We start from the raw sequence: 24,056 nt of genomic DNA on the forward strand, positions 1-24,056 counted from the left end.
CCGACGGGCCCCGCGGTGCGGCGGAGGCGGGGCCGGGCCGGGCGGGGCCGGAGGAGCGGCAGCCCCGCGGTGCCGGTGCCGGTGGCGGTCCCGGTCCGCTGCGCTGGCCATGGCGCAGGCGGCGCTGGGCGCGGCGGGGCTGCACTTTGACGAGCTGAACAAGCTGCGGGTGCTGGAGCCCGAGGTGGCGGCGCAGACGGCGCAGCTCCGTGAGGAGTGCCGGGCCTTCGTGGACAGTGAGTGCCGAGGGGCCGGGCCGGGCACCGAGCGCCGATCGGCTCGCGGACACCTCAGGCCTTTTCTCGTCCCTTTCGTCTGATTCCGCACAAATCTTAAAACGTGGCTGTTTACAGTAAACATAAAGCTGCATCTAAAAACGCTACCACAAAGCAGGAGCATTAGATCTCTTTAGGGCAGCTCTGGGTATCACTTGACGATTTTTTTCTTTACAGAAACAGCAGAATTTCAGAAAATAGTCGGCAGCTTGATTGAGCTCGTTGACCAACTGGCCAAAGCTGCAGAAAGTGAGAAGATGAAGGTACTGTGCAGTTAATTCATGGCTTCTCGTGTGCGCTGTCGTGTGTGGGCCTCTCTATCCCTCCCTCCCTTTACAGCAGAAGTAACGATTCTCTGTCAGCATCCTGCTGGCATTCCTCTGGGATTAACTGGGCCTTTAAAATTGATACTAATTGATAAAATTAATTGGTAGTAATGAATTAATGAAGCCTATGACAGTGTCACATTACTCCCACATGTACCAGTCCTGCTCTCCCTGCTTGTCTATGTTTCTGCACAGAAACAATATGTGTTTTTAAATCATTCCATCTTAGTAGGACTTGTCCTCCAGAGGCAGGAGAGGCCCCTGGTAGCCAGAGCTTGTCTGGCTGTGAGACCAGAGCCCAGTTTGTGTGTCCAGAGGAGTCACTAACTTTGTTCCTCGAGTTTGAGGGAAGCCCCAGAGGCCTCACCCTGCCCAGCCCCGCAGGGACTGGGGCCAGTCCCACCAAGCCCTCAGGAGCACAGTATCACCCTCCCTTATTGCTGGCAGGGCTGAAAGGCCTCGCAGTCAGCCTGCTGGGAGGAAGAGGGGCTAAAGGAGTTAAGCAAAAAAACCCCCCCACATCCCTGCCCTCTCCTGCCAGGCCATCGGGGCACGGAACCTCCTGAAGTCAATCGCAAAGCAGAGGGAGGCTCAGGAGCAGCAGCTCCAGGCTTTGATAGCTGAGAAAAAGATGCAGCTGGAAAGGTGAGTTTGTGTTCAGTGCTCTGGGGAGTTGTGCAGGCTGGGAAGGCTCAGGGCGGACACAGGGCTGACCACCTGTGCTGGCTGTGGGACCCTCAGCTGGTTCAGACAGTCCTACCTGCAGCAAAGGTGTGTCCTGCCCAGAGCACATGTGAACAATGCCACAGGCCTGGAGTTACCTTCAGGCCCTGCAGTGAACCAAAGAAGGTTCATCCCTGAGGACTTTAGGGCTGAGCAGAGGCAGCACAAACTGGGGCAGTGCAGAACCGAAAGACACCTGCAACAGCCTCGTGTCTGGCTGCTGAAGGCCCTTTAGAGCTGCTCAGTGTGACTCAGGCAGCTGCTGCTCAGGTGACTCACACAGGGAGCCCAGCTCCCTTCCCACACCCCGGGGGCCTGCCCTGACCCACCTCACACAGGGTGGGGGTCCTGGGACCCTCTGTTTTGTCTTGCAGGTACCGGATTGAGTACGAGACTCTCTGCAAAATTGAAGCAGACCAGAATGAATTCATTGACCAGTTCATTTTCCAGAAATAGAGGATTTTAAGATAAAAACCAGCTCACATGGAAACTTGACCATTCCAGAATCTTGAGAATTTCAGAAATATGCAATTTCCACTGTGCAGGAGTGCAGATGTTTTGTACAATGGAGGGGCTGTACCTCGGTGTGAATGTACCGCGGCAATAAGGAGGGCTGACAGCTCACAGCTGCACAGACTGTTCTGGCCTTTGATTTTATACCAGTTTTGTACAGTCAGTAGTTCTAATTCAAATTACAGTTGAATTAATGCTACTGGTGCTTTGTTGTGTCTTTTTGAACTCTACAGCTCTTTCATAGAAATCAGAAAATAAATTATTGTTCTCAGACTTGTCTGGCTGTACCAGAATTGTTTCTGCTCTGTTACTTTTCAGTGTAAGGGTTTACACACAAGCAGCAGTATTGGATCTATATTGCCTACGTTACTTTTTCTGTAGAATTACAGAAAAAAGACAGAAATGTATGATTTCCAGAACGGATCAATCACAGACACAAAAAAGCAGAAACTATGTGGGAATTAAGAGCTTTGAACTGTTCCTGAGGAATGTCCATTCAGGACTGTCATAATATGAGAGCTGAATCCTTCCATGGGCATTATTAGGGTGGAACACCAGACTGATGAGAGAAACCATTCCAAGGGTCAGTGACACCAGGAGTGCACAAACTATATAAAAACTACAAACAAATGTGAACTCAAGCTTCATGTTGAAGTGCAAATAGATGCATTTTGTGTATGTCTTTAGCACTTCAGTATGGAAATGTTGCCCTTTCCAAAGCCTGAGGAAGGCTTAAGCCTTACACAGTGAAGTCTAAAATGTACCAGCAGTGCCTGAGCAGCTTCACAGGGCCTGTAACCTCACCAGGCTCCAGATCAAAACCAGCCTCAACCACAGAACTTCTATCCACAGTTGTAACTTATGCTTGGATTTACTCTGTGAACTCTCTACCATCTTGTGGTCGCTGCAAGTTCCTTCAGCCATTGCCTGAAGAAGACTGAATGCAGTTTAATGCGTTTAGTTATTTATTTCTATACCAGAAGTGATTTTAGGGAAGAAAGAAATTTCCAACTCCTTGTTTACAATTCCTGAAGTACTTCAGAATCCTCTAGGCAGTACTCCTAATTGTCAAAGGCAACTTTAAGCATTCATAAATCCAGATTTTGGCACATTTATCATTGATCAGACATTTATAATTAATCAAAATGAAGCAGAGCAAAAGTAGTGGAAATTTTAAAGGAAGGGGTGAGGAAGTTAAGAATCATGGTATGATTTGAAATGCTTCAGAAGAACAGCTTTGCAAATCTGTGTGGAATGGGTTGGGGATTCTTCAGAATATGTTGTTGGAAGACAGATTTTCTACTTAAGTGGTTTCCAAACAGTCATCTTGGAAAAAGGGACCTTGGAAGAACAGTATCAGCGGCAGAGTGTGAGTGAGTGTGTGTGGGTGTGTGTGAGTGTGTCCCCTCACAGAGTTACACATCAAAGGGTTAAAAGTCCATTTTCCTGGTAGAGAGGCCCCGCACAGACCCGACCCCAGGCTGGCCCAGGCCCCTGCCAGAGCTGTTTGTGGTTGAAGCAGGGCTGTGCACTCAAACCAATTCCCTTTTTCCTTGCAGCAGTCAGTGCTCTGGGAAGAGCGGCTGCAGCCAACGAGGGAGATGTTTGTCCCAGAGGACTCCACCAGCGTAGGGTCGGAACCAAATGCAGTCCAGGTGTGGTGTGAACGACTTCCAGAGCCGGCTACTTCCTTTTCCTCTTCTCCACATGTTTGTAGTGGGGGTTGCAGAGCATGGTGAACAGGAGCAGCAGTGGGATCAGCAGGTACGGCAGGTAGATGGAGAGCAGCACAAGGCGCTCACGCAGCGACTGAGGGCCCGCGTGCTCCGACCTGGAGAAGTCGTGGAACAGGATGTGGGCCAGGATGGCAAACAGAGTGGTGGCTACATGGGTGGAGTAGATAATGGCAGGAGTCCTGATCCATCTGCAGCCACCTGTACAGAAGCAAAGAGGAAACAATATTTAAGTATTCTGAAACAACCAGAATTCCGAGGCTTGTGACAGAACACTGACCGCTGCCTCTCTGCCAGGGTAAGCCATCACTCAGATTGAACAGGGAGCGGAACAAAACCTCAGTACTAGTAGGAACCAAGGAAATTCTCTCCCTTGATGGAAATTTAGAACAAAGCGGTAATCCTGAAGTTTTAAAGTAACAAAATGAGTATTCAGGCTTGACCCAGACCTTTAGCTGCCCTGGAAATTTGCCAGATGTCAAACGCTGATGGTGGTTACACAAACGGCTGCACCTGACAAGGGCCTATAGGCATGAGGTTTTGTTTCTGACAAACTTTACTCGGTGCTGCTTTTTTAGGGAAAACACTCATGTGGGCCATGGCAGCCCAGCCCTCCACAGTACATCCTTCAAATCCCCTAAGCCTGATATAGAAGCATTCTCTGCAGCAGCAGCAGCAGCAGGTGTCCTGCAGAAGTGCCCCCAGGACATGCCCTCAGTCCCTGTGGTTTCCCCCCACCTTTCAGGAAGGCGTATGCAGCGACGGGGAAGAACGGCAGCTGGAGAAAGGCTTCGCAGTAGATGAACGCCTTGAACCACTCTGGGGGCTGCAGCATCATGGGGTCCCTGAAGGAAGTTGCATACTGCTGCAACAGGTCTGTCAGCTGGAAAAACCCAAAACAGAGTCAGTCACTGAGCATCAACCACAGCAGGGCAAAGCTCGTGATTCTCGATGGGATGAAGCCACCAGGGTGTGAGCCCCCAGTCCTGAGCGGGGCTGCTGCAGGGGAACAGCTCAGTGCCAGGATGTGGGCCCAGCGAGTTGCAATTAGTGACAGAAATGTAAACTCCAGCATGGCTTTACATTGGACTTTGAACGGAGAGATATGCAGAGATCTGCTGGTTAACTATTAATTGAAAATGGTTCCTATATTGGAGTAATCCTACAGGCAATTCCGATGACAAAAAACAAATCACCAGTTGTAAAGCTCAAACAGGAGGTGACAGCCGACCTCACCCTGACGATGAGGGCTGAACTAATTATCTGTCATCCAACTGTTATTTTAATTGATTTTATGATGTTTATTGTCTTCTATGATTTTGTTCAAAACCCAGCAAACCAGAGATTTTTACTAATAATTTGGCTGCTGGCATGCCTGCTCCTGCAGCGGCAACAATTCCCTGTTGCGTTTTTCGGAAGGAATTTGAGGAAAACTCGGGATCGGAGAATGCCCGGGGCTGCAGAAGGCACGTCTGGGGCACGTGGCGCCGGCCCCGCGCTGCCGCAGCCTCGGGGCGCCGGTGCCTCGGGCGACAGCGGGACAGCGAGGCCATTCCAACAGAAAGGATGTCCTTGTGGCACTTGTGAAACACCACAGCCCGCACTGGGCAGGGGAACAGCCCCGCCGCCCGTTCCCGGGGAGAGCAGCGACCCCGCACCAGTTCCCCGGGGCTCTCCCTGGGACGGGGGCGCGGAGCCGCCGCCGCATCCCAGCCACAGCTTCGAGAAGCAGCACCAGTCACAGCCGCCGAAGGCGCGGATGAAGCATGCCGCTCCCATTCCCGTTCCCGTTCTCGTTCCCATTTCCATTCCCGCTCCCGCTCCTCCCCAATGAATGACCCGGCTGTGACTCATCCCGTGGGCACCAGCACCGCTTCGCTTCCAGACGCTCTGTCACACACATTCACTGCAGTTTCTCTCCCCCGCCCCGATGTCTCCACACACGAGATTCGGCGAAGGCCGCCCCCGGACCCATCAAACCGGCGGACGCCCCGCACGCATTCGCGGAACGAGCCCCGGCCCGACCCCCGGCCCCACTCACGGCCCGCGGCACGATCCCGGCGGGCAGCAGCGGCTGGAGGTCGATGAGCGCCGTGATCGGGATGTGCGAGAGGAAATAGAGGGCGAAGAGCCGCTCCCGCCAGCGCGGAGCCGCCGCCATCGCCGCGCCCGCCCCGCCCCGGCCCCGCCCCGGCTGCGGGCTCGGCCCCGCCCCGGCCCCGCCCCTGCTCCCTGGCTTTCCCCGTCCCTTCCCCTTTCCCCGTTCCTCCCCCTTTTCCCGGCAGTCGCGCCCCCGCCAGCCCGGGGACAGCCTCTTGTCGCGAGAGCCGAACCCATTTCTTCCTCGGCCGCGGCGATGCTGAGCTCCAGAGCTCAAACGCTGCCCGCGTCCCGTCCCAGCCCAGCCCAGCCCGGCCCGGCCCTGCAGGCTCCGGTTCCCCGTCACCGAGCAGGGCTCCGGTTCCCCGTCACCGAGCAGGGTCAGGACCGAGCGCTCGCGGTCCCCGCTGACCACGGGCACCGCTGCAGGACCCGTCCCGTTGTAGCCGAGAGCAGAACGGGAAACGGGACAAAGAGCGAACAGCCCGGGGAGACCGGGCAGCAAAGAACGACGCCACCATCGCGTTTTCAAATGTCACATTTAATGTTTTCACCACTGTACTCCAAATCTACATTTTACAAAGTGACCAGCAAGTGTGCCACATTAACTGACCAACCTCTGAGATTTTACCTTTCATACCAGTGTCTTCTGGGGCTCGATAATTAAACACGTTTCTCATTCAAGTGAATTGAAATGCTTCAGTTGGTTTTATTCTCAGGAGCCTCATAAAAAACAAAGATATTGCACCATCTTTGTTCAGTTATTCAATGTTTGTCTCTTTCACAGCAAATAATTACTTCATTGAAGTTAAAACTTCCAAACATAACTTACTAATAGTCTCCAATTCCAGCTCAGATCACTCTTGTTGAAAATACTCTGCTAAATACAGATAACTTACAATAACTTTAACAGTTAATTGTCCATAACAAACACCACGGTTTCTCTCCAGACCAAGGCTCAAATTTTAAGACCACCTTTTAATATTCCTTTGTACAGGTGAAAAACAGTCTTCAATTTTCTAGTCTTGTTTTAAATACAAAAGTTGGAAGGGACATTCAAGTTTCAAGTCTCCACACTGAACTTAAAAAAAAAAAAATCATGTGGAGGTAAACAAACCAAGTTGTATACTCCAGGAGGTAGAGGCCTTCAATTTGTGTTCATATATACATATGCACAGAATTCAGTGTTCCAACAGAAAAAGAATTAGCCAAAAAGTAATAAAAGTTATTTACTACTGTGACATTTCAAGACTTCCACAGCTTTGCCTAAAGACACGAACACAATTAACAGAATTCCCTATGTGCTTTTTTTTGTCCTTTTCTTTTTTTTTTTTTTCTCTCAACTGTCCAGTGCAGGAAAAAGTTCTCACAAAATTTCACAGACCTAAAATGTGCAAGCTAGTTTCTCTCTATACAGCAATGATGTCAGGGATCTCTGAAATTAGCCCATAAATGGAATTATTTACACACATAGAAGATGCATGCTGGGGGGTTTTATGTAAGAAAGAGCAGAAAAACTTCTAATAAAAATAGATTAAATATATATATATATTTATACTGGGTAAGGAAACAGAAGTTTAGTCTCTCCTAGTCACAAACTCATTCTCTCTACTCACAACATTTGATTTTAGAACAGCACACATCACCATCACAGCTCTAGTGAGAAGCTATTTATAGGGTTGGGCATCAGGGGATGTGGCCACTTCCTGTGGCCACAGTCACCCAAAGGGACTTCATGATTGGTCGCAGTCAAGTTTTCTGTATTCCTTAGTTTTAGAAAACCCAAAATCTTCAGGAATGGCTCAATATCAAAATGTACGTCTATCTGTTTGTACAATCTCACTTCAATAAAAAAAAAAAGAAAAAAAGGAAAAAAAACCCAAAAAACCAAAAAACCTCCCCGAATTTGGTTCAATTCTGTTTGTTCTGAGCTGAGCCATCACAGCTGCACTAGAATTCATAAAACACGTGCAACTCTGGGTAAAATATTTTCTTCTAAAAGCACAACCACTTTACAAGATTAAAAGTCTAGTACATTTCTAAATATTATTCATATTGTACAAGTAGTGGTTGTTAATTTAAAACTTCATTAGTAAAATTACAGTACAAGCATGATTAACCTCCAGAATTGCAAATCCCAGACTCCAGTGGAAAGCTACATTACATCTTCAGTAGTACGTGGTGCTCCGGTCACTCCCACACCAGCGGCGACGGCGGCATCTCGGAGGGCTGGGCGACCGTGGAGCTGCAGCCAGGGGACACAGACATCAGTGCTCACTTGCAGGGGCTCGTGGGCCACAACCTCACTGCTCAGGTGGCACCAAACACCCCGGGGACAGCCAAACCCCAAACCCAACCCGAGCCTGCCAGGCCAACAGCCACCAGCGCTGACAGCAAATACTGCACTGCACTAATCACCCCTCAGTCACTCCTTCCAACACCTTTACAGTGCAGTTCTACAACCAAAACTCAACTTGGCAACCTTCCCAATTTCAGTTTCGGTCTGACTTCTGTTCTTTTGCACAAAAACATGCAACTTCTGCACATTTTACTTAAATTCTAGAAGAATTCATAAAAACAGTTCACAAGGGTTTTATCTATGGGCCTTTCCTACTCTCAGGAAATGAAAAACCAAAACATTTTGGATGTGTGAATTCTGTACTACTAATAAATGAGAATTAATATCAGATGTGATTACATACAGTTACCTAATAAAGCTCTTAAAAGCAGCAGACTGAGGGTTGATGCAGAGAGGCACTCTGTTTCCTTTCTGCTGTTCCAAAATGAACTGATGAATTATTTCTGTACACAGGAGAAAAATACAAAACACCACAGCATTAACACTTCTGGCTTCAGTAAAATGCAATGTAAATTGGAGGGAAATAGAACTTCCCTTACTGAGAGAACATTTTAGTGAGGATAAAAGAGCTCCAGCTCCCCTAAATCTGACTGCTCAGCTTCAGCTCCTGCCTGCTGCTGTCCCTTTCTGCACGACAGCTGTGGAGGTCACACCTCACAGTCCCAAAAGGCCACAGAGTGACTTCCCCTTCCCCCAGTGCCATCCTTCAGCAAAAGGATGAGGAACAGGGCACCAGGTGAGGTTTGAAACCCACAGACTTCTGCAGGTCAGCTCATGCCTGTGCCACTGCCTTATCTCAGAACACTTACAATTCTGCTCTTTTACTGAAAAGAAATTATTTCCAGTGTCTACTATGAAAAAACACCTGAAAGAAACCAACACTGGGGTCACTGTGTGGATCCAGAGCACAAATCCCAACTCCATCCCAAGTCCCCCCTGCTGCAGGGTGGAGCAGGGGGATAACTGCACGTGCAAGGTTAACTCCTGCTCACCTTTAACCTGCCGAACAGAACTGAGGTTCTTCTCAAAAGTGTCATCGAATTTGGGATTAGTGATGGGTTCGAAATCACTGGTATAAACTCTGCCAGTCGATGTGGAGAAACAACATTTACACATACAGGTGTGGTACCGCAACCGCCCCTCGTCCAGGTAGGGGTGAGCTAAGGCATCCTTAGCAGATATCCTTTTGGACTGGCAACAGCATGGAAAGGGAAGAGAACAGGAGTTAGGGTATTTTCAGAGCTATTGAAACGACTCATCGATTGATCCTCAGTTGTTTTACAAACCCACAATCGTGCTAAAGGAGGGGTTCGTGTCAGGCACTGCCGAGCTGCCACTAGAGGGGAGCTGAGGCTCACAAACCAGCCTGGCTGGGTGGCACCGACCTCCCTGCTCACAGCCACCATGGCAAACGCTGATAATACGGCTTTTAGGAACATGTTTTTCAACACTTTTCTCCAGATAACCTTACAATTATGACTCCTACAATAAATCAAAACAAGCAGGGAATAACAGCATTGTAAATGCTGAGGGAGTCAGAATGGAAAACTTTAATTATTTTTTTTCATGTGGAAGTTATGGTTCAACATTTCCATGGTTCTGCTCAGCAAAGCGATTTTAAGGTTTAAAAAAATACACTCCAAAGGCAGTGCTGCTAAATGCTTCATCAATCCCCAGCCTCCTCCTTTGCACTGCAGTCACTCTGTTTTACATTTGCAATGTTGGGGGGGGTTCTGTGGGAATGAAATAATTAAGATTATCAACTCCAATACCAGATTTTCTCGTGATAATTCTCTACAGTGTCCCAAGAAACGAAATCCAAAATCCACAGCAGCACATTTTTATTAGAAAAACAGACGCTCAGTGGAAAAATGATCCTGTTCTGTGATGGGGGAAGCAGGAGGAATTTTCTGTGTGCTGCAAGACCAGGAACACCCCCGTGTCCCTAATTAGAACTGCATCAAAGTAGCTGATGTTCTGCTACCTACACCCAGCTCGGAAAAGAGCATGAGTCATGCACAGCCTCATCCTTCCCACTGCCGGAGCTTCCTTCCCAGGACCACTCGGTTTGAAACGTGAAACCCCCATTCCAGGGGGAGCTAATTGGCCAATTACATGATATTTTTACATTTTTTATGGACCAAAAGTACCGCAATGCCATGTAGAAGGAAACCAGTTAAAGCAGTCCTTGACTTCCAACACTCATTTAAGCACCAGACAACAAAAACTGTGCAAACCAGAAGTATTAGAGGTGATTTTCAGTGCTACTTACTGGATCAAAGACCAACATCCTGCAAAGGAGATGAACTGCTTCATGTGTAGCTTGACTGGAGAGTGTATATAGGACAGGAAGGGATGGCTGTAGGGGGAATGGGAGGAAGAGAAGCACAGAGTGTCCTGTCAGATCCATCAGCAAGAAAACCCTGTTCCCGCACGCGCTATTCCGCAGTCACCAAGGACAAACTCCTTGTTACAGGGGACAAGTGGTACCTAACACTTTCCAGCCCAACAATAATCACCATTACAAAATTCAGCAACTGTAATAAAGGTCTAATTGATCCCTGTTTCCCTTGGTTCAGGTGTAATCCCTAGAAAAACCTGCTTTTATTTATGTATTTTTCTATACAGACACCACTCCCAGCTGTAGCTGCTCAGGGGTTTGATTAATTCCATCATTTCCAGTAGTTCATTTTTTAATCTCAATCACTCCCAAATTATGGATTACTTTGCTTTTCCTTGCCCAGGCAATCCACAGCTGACTGACAGTGACAGAAGGACTGTACTGGATGTCACAGTTGCTGTAAATTTCCCAGTATAAATAAGAATTACACCTCCACAGTGACATCAGTCGAAGTTAACCCTGAACTACCACACAGAGCCTTGAGCACTTCCCAGCCTTGGTTTCTCAGGGCAGCCTATGGAATATAAAGCTGCAATGTTTGGTAACTCTCCTCCTCCTGGCTCGCTCTCCCACGGCACAGGGATCACAGGCAGGGGATGGACTCCACACGTTTTCCTTTGGGAAGGGGGTCAGCAGGAATGGGGATGGCTCACTCACGGTGCGGCTGCCAGGGACACAGTTCCCTTGAACCTTTAAATACCAAACTGACAAAGAAGTCTACAGAGTATGTAAATACCCATTTTGCCAGCACACAGTGGTGGGGGGGGTTTAATCAGAAACTTCTCGCATTAATCTATTTTTACACAGAGCAGCAAAATGCCTCACCCCTCCCTCCCACTGCACTCACCTACGGTGAGTAAAAATAGTTGGTGTGACAAAGTAATCGCCTGTTTCTAACTTGGATTTCTCTCCCTATTAGTCTAATTAAGAAACCAGTAACATTTAACCATTTATAACCAGTAAAAGCTCAATTTCAGAATATGAAAAGCCAGGAATTTGCATTCAAACATGAGGTGTGCTTTGCGTTGAAAACAAAAATATCATTTACCACCTGGATGCTCTGTATCCCCCAGATCTAAGCTGCAACGAGCACACCAGCTCCCATGGCACTCCACAGAAAATGAACATTGTTTTCCCCAACAGACACAGAACTAACTCTACGAGTGTATTTCTTACAACTTTGTGGCTACAGGACATTAAATATGTAGTGGAAACTTTTTATACCATTTCACCTCACTCGCTTTTTAGGATTCCCACCATCCTGTGGGTCGTAAGACACTGAGTTTAGGAGTCACAACTCTTCTAGCACAAGATAGCAGAAAAACACACTTGACTTAAGACTGGTAGAGAAAGTCTGAAGGAAATCCTATTATTAATGCTCAAATAAAAAAATTCTGTCATGAAATGGAACAGAGACAACTTTATGTAGTGGATCCAAAGTCCCAGGGAGGCAGAACTCCCACATGTCAATAATAATGCAGAATATACAGGCAATGCTCATTTCTATGGTAACTACTATTGTAGTGAGCAGACGTGAGAAATTACTTCAACATGCAGAAAATAATGATGCAAACTTAACTACTGGAGCATGTACAGGCCAATGATTTTGTTAATTTTGTTAGCAATCATAAAAATGACCCCACTGGAGGGCCACGGAGCCTTATCCCTGCACTAGAGATGCCTGCACAAGCATTTCTTTGTATCCATCAACACCATATTGCATTTACCCTTTTTACTGCCCAGTCAGCACAATGACACCATCCTCCCTTTTTCCTTTGGTTTGGTGCTTTTTTTAAAACTAACTTTTACTCCAGTTGTGTTGAATGCTGTATCTCAGCTTTCAACCTCTTGTTGGGCCTTCCTGAGCAGCTCAGGTCCGAGCTCAGGTGTGCAGGGACCCTCTGAGCTTGGGGTGCTGGAGGTTCTGCCCTTGGCTCTGGGCAGTGGGTCAATTCCACCTCTAGCACTCCTGATCCTGGCAGTGCAGCAGCCCTCCAGGGCTTTCTGAATTATACTGTCAATTTTCATTTATGTCTCTTGCCAGTACTAACACTTGAATTTAACATCTTCATTCAAAACAGCTATCAAAACACTGCTGCCCCAGAAAGGGAGACTTTCACCTGTGTCATCAAGTCAAACAATATCCCCAAAGCAGAAGCCAGAAATGCCCCTGACTAGTGAAAAGCCCCCTTGTCTCCACAGCAGTTGGACTCACCACACCATCACCCCACGTCCCTGAGCACCACAACCACCTCTGGTCAACCCAGCCCAGTTCACAGGCACAGACAGCTCTGGGACTGAACATCCAAGCCGAGTATTTTTAACCAACAGGCCATGAGAATTCGATCAAGATGTGAAACCCTGAGTCCTGCCCAGAGGACACCCTGCCTGGTGGGGCTGGGTGGCCGGAGCCAGCCCCTGGCTGTACCTGTTTATGAGGACCCCTGAGTATGTGTGCCTTGGCGCCTTCACAAGCCGTCCTCATCGCCTCCAGCGACGGCGTGCCCAGCAGGTCTGTGATCAGATCCAGCTGCACGACAGACACACGGACACAGCTCAGACATGGGGATGCACTCCACTGTGGCAGCAAATTCCCGAGCTAACACCATGGAACAGCCTGTCCCTGTTCCATGGGAGCAGAGCCCAGGCCCCTGCAGCTGCACCCTCTTGTCAGGGAATTGTGGAGAGGAGAAGGTCCTCCCTGAGCCTCCTTTGCTCCAGGCTGAGCCCCTTTCCCAGCTCCCTCAGCTGTTCCTGGGGCTCCAGCCCCTTCCCAGCTCCATTCCCTGCCCTGGACACGCTCCAGCCCCTCCATGTCTCCCCTGAGGTGCACCAGCCCCATTGGCTCCAGGAGCGGGTGCAGGGGGAGGCACTGGAAGGGAAAGGTGAGGATACCTGCTGGATGGGACTCTGTGCCTGGAACAATATCCTTCGCCCAAGCAACTCTGCAAAGATGCAGCCAACAGACCAGATGTCGATGGCATTGCTGTAGTGCCGGCTGCCCATCAGGATCTCCGGAGCGCGGTAATACTGAGTGACAACTTCCTGAGTCATGTGCCGGGATTCGTCTAATTCTTCCACCCTGGCCAATCCAAAATCACAAATCTAAATTGAGAAGGTAAATAAAAAAATTAAAATAACCAAAACACTTTCTGCATTTCAAATAGGCAGCCTTCTGGGAATGAGGCAGGGAATCCCCAACCAGCATTTAAATACATCAGATAATCTGCTGTAACTGCATAAGCCAGGGGAGAGGGGAGAGGAGGAAATTATGTTACTTTGTTCCACAGCCATTTAAACTTCCTATAATTTGATTTGAAATCACAGTACATTTTAAGTTGGCATTACAATATTTATAATCTGAAAGATTAAAAAGCTTTGCACTACAAAAAACCCAACCCCTGGGTACAGAATATTTAAACTCAAACAAACTTCATTTGCTCATGACATGTCTCAAAATATTAAAGATTCGGCTCTACTCATTTGGGCTTGGAGAATTGTTAAAAATGTCTTGAAACAGAAGGGTTAAGAAAAGAGACCAAACTTTCCCAATTAGAATTCTTAGCAAATCCCTGTAAACAACACTGAATTTCTGAGTTTGGCACAGCTGTACAACACTCCTCAGTCCTCCAAAATTCCATATACCCAAGGTCAATGGAAGTGTCTTGGGCATTTGGTGTCATCCTCCCCTGAGGAGCACAGGGACACTGAGGCACCCTGAGAACCCCCTGCCCTCCCAGGCATGGGAGATCCCACCCAAGTCAAACTCAGGAATTATCTCTCTCTTGCTTTCAGAGATGTGGGGAGAGGCAGGGAGAAAAGGGGAAAGGCAGATATTTGCTTCATTTCTACTTTTTAAAGAATCTGTAGGATTTTTTTTCCAATTACATGGACTTTCAGGGAAAGTGCTCACACTGAATGTCTTTCATTTAAAAATTAACAACATAAACACAAGAACATCTTCAATAAATATAAGTAGCACCTTAAGGACACAGTTGCTGTTCACGAGTAGATTCCCTGGTTTAATGTCTCGATGTAGAATGCCAGCAGAATGTAGATATTTCAGACCTGAAATAGTAAAGGAATTTAAAATAATTTTTTTTTTTTTCCTTTTAAAAGAAGTTTAAGGCTGACAACATTTTCCTGGAAGGTCTGGCAACTCCTGATCAGCAAAGACTTTGCCTGTGCCTCAATTTTTATATGAGTAACTCCCAGTCACTGGTGCACACTCAGTCACTTAATGACAGGATAAAATTTTGGAGTATATAAAATAGGCAGAAAAAGGAATTCAAGCAGTCTTTTTAAAAAAACAAACCCCACTCCCTCCAAAAATCCAACAAACAACAAATCAAAAGCAAAACAATCTCCCTGATTATGGCATGGATACTCTGCAATCCCCACACTGGAATTTTCAGATACCTCTTACTGCTCTGTTTTTCAGTAACAATTTTTACCTTAAGTGGGTATAGTTACACACATTTACCCATCGGCTCAGTTCTAGGTGTCCTTTCTCTTCCTCAATCCTAAAAACATGACTTTTCTTTCCCTGACAAAGCTTTAAGGCAGCAGGGGTGCCATGCTCTTGTAGTTACAAGAATTCATGCTTGGTATTTATTCAAATATGAAATTAAAATAAGTTCCTACAGGAAGCTTATTCAAGATGAGGATGTCTTGAGAATAAACAGTAAGAAAAAGAAAAAATGTATTTCTACTACATAATTTTCATTAAATTTAGAAGAAGAAAAATTACCTCTTAAAATCTGGTAAAGAAAAACTTTGACATGATCCGAGCTGAGTGGCTGAGGAGAGACGATAATCTTATGGAGGTCACTCTGCATCAACTCAGTGACAACATATCTTCAGTTCATTGGTTAAGGAAAAGCAGAACAGGCACAAAATCTCTTGAAACATTCACTAACTCCTACTTACTTGAGCTCTTACAGGTCAGAACTACTGAGTTAAAGAGAAGAAAGCTGCTTCAGAGGTCAAATTCTTACAGGAATGAAAATAAAAAATGGCTTGTGAAAGAAAACAAATTAGTCCATTACAGTTTGCATTAAGGTAGTTGTACAAAGTTACTGCAAGGCAAATTACAGCTGAGACCGAGGGGAGGTGGGTCCCAGAGGGGACTCTGTGTGTTCAGGGGTTTCAAAAGCAGTGAAGTAGGGTGGCAGGCTGCACACCTTCACCCAGGGATGGAGACCATCACGCCAATGTCCTGGGTGTGGGCCAAGAGCAACACACACAGAAACCATCACAATAAGTCCTGCGGGCACTACAGGCATTATTAAAAAACATTACTGCTTTAAAACCTTCGTTTAGCAGTCACATTTGAAACAAAATCTCTGCTATTATCACATTTGTGGCTGAAGGAGGTAAAACACATTTGCCCCATGTTAACTGATACAGCCAGGTATTGAATGCTCATTTTCTTTCATCTCTACCCAGTCAATGCTCTGCTTTCATCTGTTGCTCTACAAACCCTCTCCAGCCAAATCCCTGTTGGCCAAAGGGTTCATCTGCCAACAGAACACCACACAAAAACTCATTTTATAAATTAAATATTTCCAACTTTTTGAGGAAAAAAATATTAAAATTGCATTCATAAAGAATTCATAAAGAAAAAACCCAACCCTGCAGCACCATAATTTGTAGTCCTCTAATTTTTCTTTTCCTTTAGCAAAGACCCTTTTAAATATTTATACCAGACTTTTAAAATTTGTGGTTTACCTTATACCTGCAACAAATCTTTACATTCAATTTAAGGCAAAATATTTTTAAAAACCCAAAAGCATTACTCTGCACTTTATTATGATAAGATTTTTGTTTTGCTACGCCACAAATCCTCCTAAATCTCAATCCCAAGCATAATGTCTCCCAGATGTCTCAACTAGTTGCCATGCCAACTAAAGCAGCTTAAATTAAATGAGGGCCTGAAATGGCACCTGCACCACTCCAGGTCTGGGGCGCATTAAATAAAGCTCTTGACAGGGCTCAGAGGTGCCATTAACCCCAGCAGCAGCGATCTGATTATTGTCTCTGGATAATTTAATGAGGGCTCTAAAGAGGAGCGGGAGCAGCGCCCGCGGATGTTCTGCTGTGACAAACGGGCCTCTCCTCCTGCCTGGGACCCCGACTGCACCAGCCACTGCTGGGGACATTCAGCAAAACAAACGCCCCAAACCCGAGGGATTTCAGTCCCCTCCTCACACAGGTATTTGCAGTTTGCTTTCTGAAGTGGAGCCACCAGGCCCTGGCTGTGGGGCGGCCGCTGGCGCTGAACACGCCGCTACCCAGAGCTACTACCAGAGAAAAATTGCTCCTGACAGCAGTAATTAGTTAAGTAGCTGTATAAAATTAGAACTACAAATGTACCAATTTGCTTCAGAGTAATTATCAAAGCAAATGCGTGGCACAAAAGAACTTGACTTGCTCTGCTGGCTGGGACCTGCTGAGTTGGTAAATTTCATAAAGCGACAGAGAAATGTTAGAAAGGGATGAAGTGCCCTTGGTGATGTGGCACTCCCATCGTGGCTTGGACCGTTCTTTATTTGGTCTTTGCATCCCTCAAACCCCAGTTCTACGGCCTCAGGACTAACCCTGGCAGTCCCTGCCCGGCTGGTGTGGGTGCTGGCCCGGAGGAACTCACCACGGTGACGTCTTGAAGGAAAACCCTCTCCAAGGGTGAGCACAGGCTGCTGGAAGCAGCAGGGCTGTCACTGACGCTCTCACTGCCTGCAGCAACCCATCTCACCTTGCTCCTCTTCACCCTCCTCCACCCTATAGGGATCTGCCCCATAATCCATCAGAAAACAGTTCTTCCACCTCTTTGTGAAATCTACTGCACACCTTTGCTTTTACTGCTGTTCAAATCTTTCCCAGACCTATAACTGCCTGATAAAAGTGGTGACTTCTCAGCTGCTTCTGATATTCACTTGAATGGGCAAAGTTTTTGAAAAGCTACTACAGAAACTTTGGATAGTTCTTAAAGGAGAACATCCGTGGATCTGCAGTTGCGAAATTCAGTATTACAATCAACTGTGGAAGGTTTTGTAACTGGAAAGAAGAGCTATCAATGATTCATTTTTGCACTAAGGTGATATTGGCAAAAATTTCAATACCTGTAAGATTCAAAATAGCCACAAAGATTTTCAGCCAAAAACCTACTAATTAAAATTATAACTCAATCTGAGTGTTTGCAAGGAATTTTCATTCTAAAACAAAAATCTCACTAGGTTAAAATTCCTTTATTCATCACCAGTTTCCTAAGAAATCTTTTAATTTATCATTAAATTTTAAGGTGGTTTTATAATTAGTTCTCTTTAAAAAATACACTCTGCAATTCCTGCTGGTACCTACGAAACACTGAATAATTGAAATGAACTCTGCCAGCTCATTTGCAACACATCATTCATATCATTTTAGTCATTCTTTTATTACATTTCTTTCCCCAAAAAGGGCACTACAACTCTTTGGAAAGAACAAAGGAAATCATTCAGTACCAACTCCAGCCCTTTACACTTTTATCACTGTTCAATATGTCCTACTGTAAAATGGAACAACCCTATGGTATCTTCAGGAACTCTGCTAGTGGATCAACAAAAGAAGTTTTGACAGCTACACCCGCCCAAATATGGAACATTTTTACCTGATCTTCAAACCAATCTCTAGTAAGTTCTCCTTACACTACAGCAAGCAGAAACACATGCATTAAAAATAGGTATATAAATCCAAACATTTACTAATTCATTCTTTTAAGGAACTTAAGGGTCCTAAGTGCACGTAATTGTAATTATTTCCAAAGAAAGGAGAGAGAAGACTACACAGAGCAATAGTCTTCTATTACCAATGTTAGAGTAAAGAAATTAACACAAATATAAAAAAAGACAGCCCTATAGAACACTACTCAGAATGACTTAAAGTCAGCCATGAAAGAAACGAACATTTTGGTTTTATATTCAAAACTTGGCAGTAGCTAAGCTCATAAAAATAAGCTTATCCCATTTAAATATTCTTGATTGTACAATTACATGGAAAGAGTAATCCTTAACCTAGATCTGATTTGTAACTCGTATGACTTGTTCTAAATGAGGGCATTGAACTAGTGCACATAACCAAAATCCAGTTTTTGAAGACTACTTATATGCTCTTCATGTGAAAGAAATAGCAAAGCGAAATTTTAAAGCTTTACCTAAATTTATATGAAAAAGCCCCAGTACAGCACAGCAACATTTTCAATCAAATAATGTGTTTCTCCACCAGCAAATTGTGCTGTACTTTGGTTAAAATCACCATGCCGATTACACCTACTTTCTTCAATCAATTCCAGGTATTATATAAATAGATCAAACCATATTTCAAAAGTTCAGGTTATCTAAAAATAATGACAATTTCCCACCCATTAATTGTAAAGTGGGTCATACAAAAGAGCAGCTAAGACCTACCAGTAACGAAACCCAACCTGCCCAAGTCTAACCACAGGAGTGGTAGAGAACTTCTCTTCCCATGAGAGTCAGAGCCCTCCCAGAACAGGGATTCACTTTTCAGTACTTCAGAAAGCAGAAATTCCCTACTTTACAAAGAGAAGACAGCCCAAGCCAAGTTTGGAAAAAGAAACCAAACTAAAACACGACATTCTCATGTCAAGTTCTTCACTCAAATTCACTGTTAGAATACAGTTCCCCATAGGCAGCTTGTACCTGTGCATCAGTGACACAGCAAAAATGTGGGACACAGCTCTGGGAAATGTGTTCTTGACTGGGTTGGAGATGGCCAAGGAAAGCCACAGCCCTGCCAGTCCACTAAACCTCTCTGACAAGTCAGGGTTTCAAAGCCTAGGTGAAGGTAGAATTCTCTGAAACCACCACAAAGTATTTTAAAGTACTAATAACTGAAAGGAGATTAATTACTGGACATAGTTTTCAAAACAATATTCTGGGGGAATCCCCATGAGCAGCAGCAGGGCCTGCTGGTAAATCCCACATGCCCTGCACATACTGGCTTGCATGGAGTCAAAGCTTCAGGGTTCAGTCCCACACCATCCCACCTCCAACATCACCTCAGAGTTCTGGATCCTGCAGGTTCACTTCTTGAAATAAAACTGTCCCCATACAGGCTCGAGGTTTTTGTAGTTCCGTTTCATAGATTACACCAAATACTGGCAGTTTCTAAGCCAATGAAAATCACACCTACCTCAATTAAGATGTTCTATTTTTATATTTAGGATACATTTCTTCAAAATAGTCAATGTGTGGAGGCTGGAGGATGTCGAGGGCAGAGAGTACCTAGGAAACACCACACAAGGTCAAGGCCTATTCCAGTCAAACAAAAACAAATCCCTTTCAAAAACACAGTCAGACTGCACATTTCTTACATGGCTTCATTTTATTCTACCCCACAGACAGACCAATGTTCTGTCTCACTAGGTATGTAAATTTAATAACCCACCATGTCAAGTATTCTGTACATTCAGTATCTCTCTCTTTTCTAACTCAAGAAATTTTTTCCAGCTGTTTGAGTACTAGTTTGAAAGCACAAATTTATCTATCCAATAAAAAGTGGTTTCTTTACAATATATATAATCATAAAGTCTTTGAAAGAAGTACTTCCAGCAAAGAAATATAAAAGCAGAAGATACTACACTTTGTTGTGCCTTTAGTCTTTCAGAGTTTTGTGATTCACTGCTTCCACATGGGAATTGCATACCCCAAAGTTGTTCCCATTCTGAATAAGCAGCTCAGTGGTAGAAAAAGAAAAAGGTAGAAAAGGTTAAAAAAGCCAAAACGTAGAAAAGCAGCAGCAGAGAATTCACATCCTCTCACAGAAAAAGATACTTCTTGGTGTAGTCATTTGGATCCTATCCTAGGAATGTTCACAACATTTGGGTGAAGCACCCAAACTTCAGATGCACTTCAGACTTCATGGGTCAACCCAAATAGCATTTAAATGTTTTAACTTAAGCTGACTGATTTTACCTAAAGCAGGTTTGGGAGAGGACCAACAAAGGGGACAGGACCATGGAGTACAGAACAGCTCAGAAGGAACAGTGTCCAGCTGACACAGCTCTGTGCAGCCTGACGTTTATCTAAAGCCTGAAATAAGACTGGGCAGACGTGTCGAGATTGTCTGTTTGCAAACACTTTGGAAGGGAAATTATGAATATCCTTAGATTCTTGACAGTTTCATTTTTATAGTGTTTGTAACAGTAAAATCTGAGTTTCCAGAAAATCTGATCACTGTAAAATTAGAGAGCTCTTAAAGCATTTTAGATATTCTGTAGCTTAAAAGAAAACACAATTCTGTTACAGAGAGCTCCATTTTACATTTAGGTTTTCCCAAAGATTTCAAAATTACTTTGAATTTACTTACATTGTCATGCTTAAAAAAACACAACATCTTCAACTCCCGGAAGACCCTTTTACAAGAGACCAAATTTTGGAAGACGTTGGGCATCTTTTTGAGTGCAACTCTCTTTCCATCTCGTGGATCTGTTACTGACCTACAGAACAAAAGATTGAGAACATCACATACTCCTGTTAGACAGTTTTTGTAAAGAAGAAAAGAATTTCAAAGTTTATCATTCTCAACTCAGTGACTCAAAACAAGGTGAAGACATTTCTAGGGAAAAAAAGCATTAATGTGAGGGCATTGAGCACTGTCCTGCAGAGCCTGTGTCACACGAATGTGACATTCCCTGGATGGAGCACACGCCCCAGGCCCAGCAGTGCCACACACCGAGCTCATCCTGACATCAACACCTGGAGTGGATGTCAGGATAAACATCTCCTTCACCTCCCAAAAATACCTCATTAAAACACTTTCTCAGTTACCCGGATTTTATCAGGTCTATTGCTCCCTTCTTCCTCTCCTAAGAGGGCAAAAGATTTAATAATCCCGTTCTGACAGAACACTGGCAGGTGTAAGACTATTTATTGGTCTACCCCCAAATCACTTCACATCTGGAGAAGCAACAGCACACGGTATCTAAGTGTCCACAAATGTAAAATGGGCGTCATACTGGCTTTTCTCCCACATAGCTTACGGAATGCAAGTATAGTAGCTCAGGAATTATAAGGTGCTTTGCACATGGCGAGTATTTTAATTTAAAATAATTGGATTCTGAAAATAGAATTTTATAATGAGAACCATAAAACTAGAGCACGGAGATTATGGTGCCTCAATTCCCAATCCCAGTTTTTAAGGTGAATTTCTCAAACCTCACTACAGAACAGAGTTTATGCATATTTTTACTGGGATGACCAAAATAACTTCAATCTCAGTGCAGTGTCAAACCCACATAAGAATCTGCATCCAGCCATGCACCCTGATAACTACATTTGTCCTTAAAAAATTGCTGGCTCTTCTCTCTCACGTGACTACAGCAGACATGCAAGGCAGCTTCTTCTGTCTCAGGTCCATGTTTTAAATATCTAAATAAAAAATTAGACTGGAGTGTTCAGATATCTACCTCACTCCCAAGTACCACATCTGATTTCAAAATACAAACCAGTTCAACCAATCCAAAGTCAGTCCCAACACCTCGGCCAGATACCTGTTAACAGCCCTGCACATTTGTATTTTAAACAAGGGGCAAGGGGGAACTTGGGAACGGTGGTATCACACTCTTTCTGTGGTGAGAAAAACAGCTGTAAAGAATCTGAGAAGGTCTTCTAATCCATGATGTATTTCCTATTTTCTCCAGGACTTTTTCCTCTTGCCTAAAGAGGCAAGAAAGGGCAGGAGAACTGCAGAGCTCCAGCAGATGCTCTGCTCACACAGCTCCACACATGGCATGGGGGACCTCGGGGACACCTGCAAAGCAAGGTGCTATTCATCACCATTTGGCACATTTGGGGCTGGCCCGTGGCTGTAGGACCCAGCAGAGGCAGAGTCTGAACACCACAGACACGCAGCTTTCTCATCTCTGCTTGTAAATTTAGGCTGTATCTATAGCAATCAGCTTCCAAATCAGAGTCCTACCACACCAGAAAGGCACCGTTCTGGTTAGTCACAGAGGAATAACCCATCTTGTGCACAGTGACAAGCAATTCCTCAGGATATCAGAATCAGCTTTGAAATTTTAGGTGGTTTTGATATATTACAATTTCATAAACTGCCCAGCATAGGGTCATCCATGCCCAGGAGCTGATGAAGCAGGATAATGAAGTCCCCCAAAGCAGCTCCCATCATCCCCAGTGGGGATGTCCCTGCTCAGTGTCCAGCTCTTTGTCAAAGCAAACTCCACAGAAATTATTTAAATGTTCCATACAGGGTGCTTTGAATGTATATTTTAAACAAACATCTGATTTTTACTGTAAAACATCTACTTACATAGTTCCTATCTAAGAAAATGAAATGTAAAAACTGCTAACATTTTCATTTTATTACCCTAAACATCAAGCTAATAGAACTATAACCTACACTCACTTATACTCCTCAGATAGTGCCATACCTCCACACAGAACTACCAGATGACCTCAAAAGGTGTTCTTTTAATTGAATTCTAGATTAAAATGGTCATTCCCAATTTCTAATAAAATATTAAACTAGAATAAGAGAATTCAGTTTTAGAATAGTAACCCAAAACATTTCTAAGCAAAGTCTGAAACTTGATAAATTATTCTACAAGACCAGAAGTACTCCTCTTCCACTGCCCAAACTGAGGGAAATGCTAAAATACAGAACCAGAAAGTTTGAAGTGGAGGTCACTGCAAAAAGGTACCAAAATCAGATTTTTGATGGCTTTGGAAGACTCATTCTCTGGCGCTGTTCTTCTACAAAATGGTGGCTGCATAAGACACAGAAATTAACATTCAGCTTTCACCAAAACCAGTTCAGATTGGAACTAAATTTTGGGACATGGATGTTGACCATCTACAGTTGAGTAAGTTCATACCTGCTCTGCAGAGAGCCATGAGACAGTTTCCAGTTGCCTTAATTAAGGTTCTCATATCAATGTTAATTACACATGAACAGTAATACAATCTGCATAACTTTTTTTTTCCTATTGGTATTAAGCCTGAACTTTGTCTAACCCCCTTCGGAATTCATTTATTAAAATTTTAAAAAGGAAAACATTTTACAATAAACATCTTAGAAGAGATTATATGCATAGGAAAGCAGTTGCTGAACACGAACGGATGCCCATCTCTGTCTTGCTGACTGAAGGCAGAGTCAAAAAATTAGAGCCCAGATTCCCTGATTTCCAAGACTCTCCTGCTGCTGAGCCTCACTTGAGGAAACTGCTGGCACTTTGTACCTCCAAGTACCACCAGTGCCCTGTGCATTCTCACCCTCCTCCCATGGACAGAGCTGTTGTGCAGCCTCGCTGGGGAGAGGGAAAGGTTTGATAAACTATTGTCTTTAATTAAATAACACAGAAGTCTGGTCTATGTTGATAGCTATCACAGATTTACTGATGCTGATTTTTACAAGTTGTGGGACCCTTTTAAAAACCAAAAAGAGCACAACACATGCAGAACGGCTGGAGTTCGCCTCTGCTATGCCAGGCCTGGCGTGGCTGCTCTGCTCTTCCAAATGTTTCCATGCAGTAACAATTGGTTTGGGTCTTTTCCTAGTCTCTCATAGAGGAAGGAGTTCAATGGGGTTGCTGTGGCATTTGCATTT

At 44.8% G+C, this 24,056-nt stretch overlaps 3 protein-coding genes across 6 annotated transcripts in view; 1 reads left to right on the plus strand and 2 right to left on the minus strand.

Annotated features, from left to right (window-relative positions):
* The first annotated feature begins 32 nt into the window (after positions 1–32).
* IFT20 (intraflagellar transport 20) lies at positions 33–2,110 on the plus strand. 2 transcript variants are annotated; one of them, XM_048324811.1, is made up of 4 exons: positions 33–236; positions 453–538; positions 1,143–1,246; positions 1,699–2,110. In XM_048324811.1, exons 1-4 carry the CDS (start codon positions 110–112, stop codon positions 1,778–1,780), a joined length of 399 nt encoding a protein of 132 aa, XP_048180768.1. In that variant the 5' UTR covers positions 33–109; the 3' UTR covers positions 1,781–2,110. The 2 variants fall into 2 exon arrangements, with proteins under 2 accessions (XP_048180768.1, XP_048180769.1); XM_048324812.1 differs by lacking the exon at positions 1,143–1,246 and having other exon boundaries at positions 1,699–1,798.
* A 674-nt stretch (positions 2,111–2,784) lies between these two features.
* TMEM97 (transmembrane protein 97) lies at positions 2,785–5,752 on the minus strand. Its single transcript, XM_048324810.1, has 3 exons — positions 5,612–5,752; positions 4,309–4,453; positions 2,785–3,771 (listed from the first exon to the last, which is right to left on the minus strand). Exons 1-3 carry the CDS (start codon positions 5,729–5,731, stop codon positions 3,521–3,523), a joined length of 516 nt encoding a protein of 171 aa, XP_048180767.1. The 5' UTR covers positions 5,732–5,752; the 3' UTR covers positions 2,785–3,520.
* A 443-nt stretch (positions 5,753–6,195) lies between these two features.
* Positions 6,196–24,056, minus strand: part of NLK (nemo like kinase) — a 38,295-nt gene continuing 20,434 nt past the window's right edge. For all 3 annotated transcript variants that reach the window (XM_048324222.1, XM_048324221.1, XM_048324223.1), the window contains exons 3-12: positions 20,799–20,928; positions 19,659–19,714; positions 15,181–15,287; positions 14,413–14,498; positions 13,326–13,535; positions 12,859–12,960; positions 10,302–10,388; positions 9,022–9,220; positions 8,379–8,472; positions 6,196–7,915 (exon numbers count right to left, since the gene is read on the minus strand). In XM_048324222.1, coding sequence (XP_048180179.1) covers positions 7,861–7,915; positions 8,379–8,472; positions 9,022–9,220; positions 10,302–10,388; positions 12,859–12,960; positions 13,326–13,535; positions 14,413–14,498; positions 15,181–15,287; positions 19,659–19,714; positions 20,799–20,928 — 1,126 coding nt within the window. In that variant the 3' untranslated portion in view covers positions 6,196–7,860. The remainder of the gene's footprint in view (positions 7,916–8,378; positions 8,473–9,021; positions 9,221–10,301; positions 10,389–12,858; positions 12,961–13,325; positions 13,536–14,412; positions 14,499–15,180; positions 15,288–19,658; positions 19,715–20,798; positions 20,929–24,056) is intronic.

Source organism: Corvus hawaiiensis, chromosome 20, assembly GCF_020740725.1.
Source record: "Corvus hawaiiensis isolate bCorHaw1 chromosome 20, bCorHaw1.pri.cur, whole genome shotgun sequence".
Taxonomy (NCBI): domain Eukaryota; kingdom Metazoa; phylum Chordata; class Aves; order Passeriformes; family Corvidae; genus Corvus; species Corvus hawaiiensis.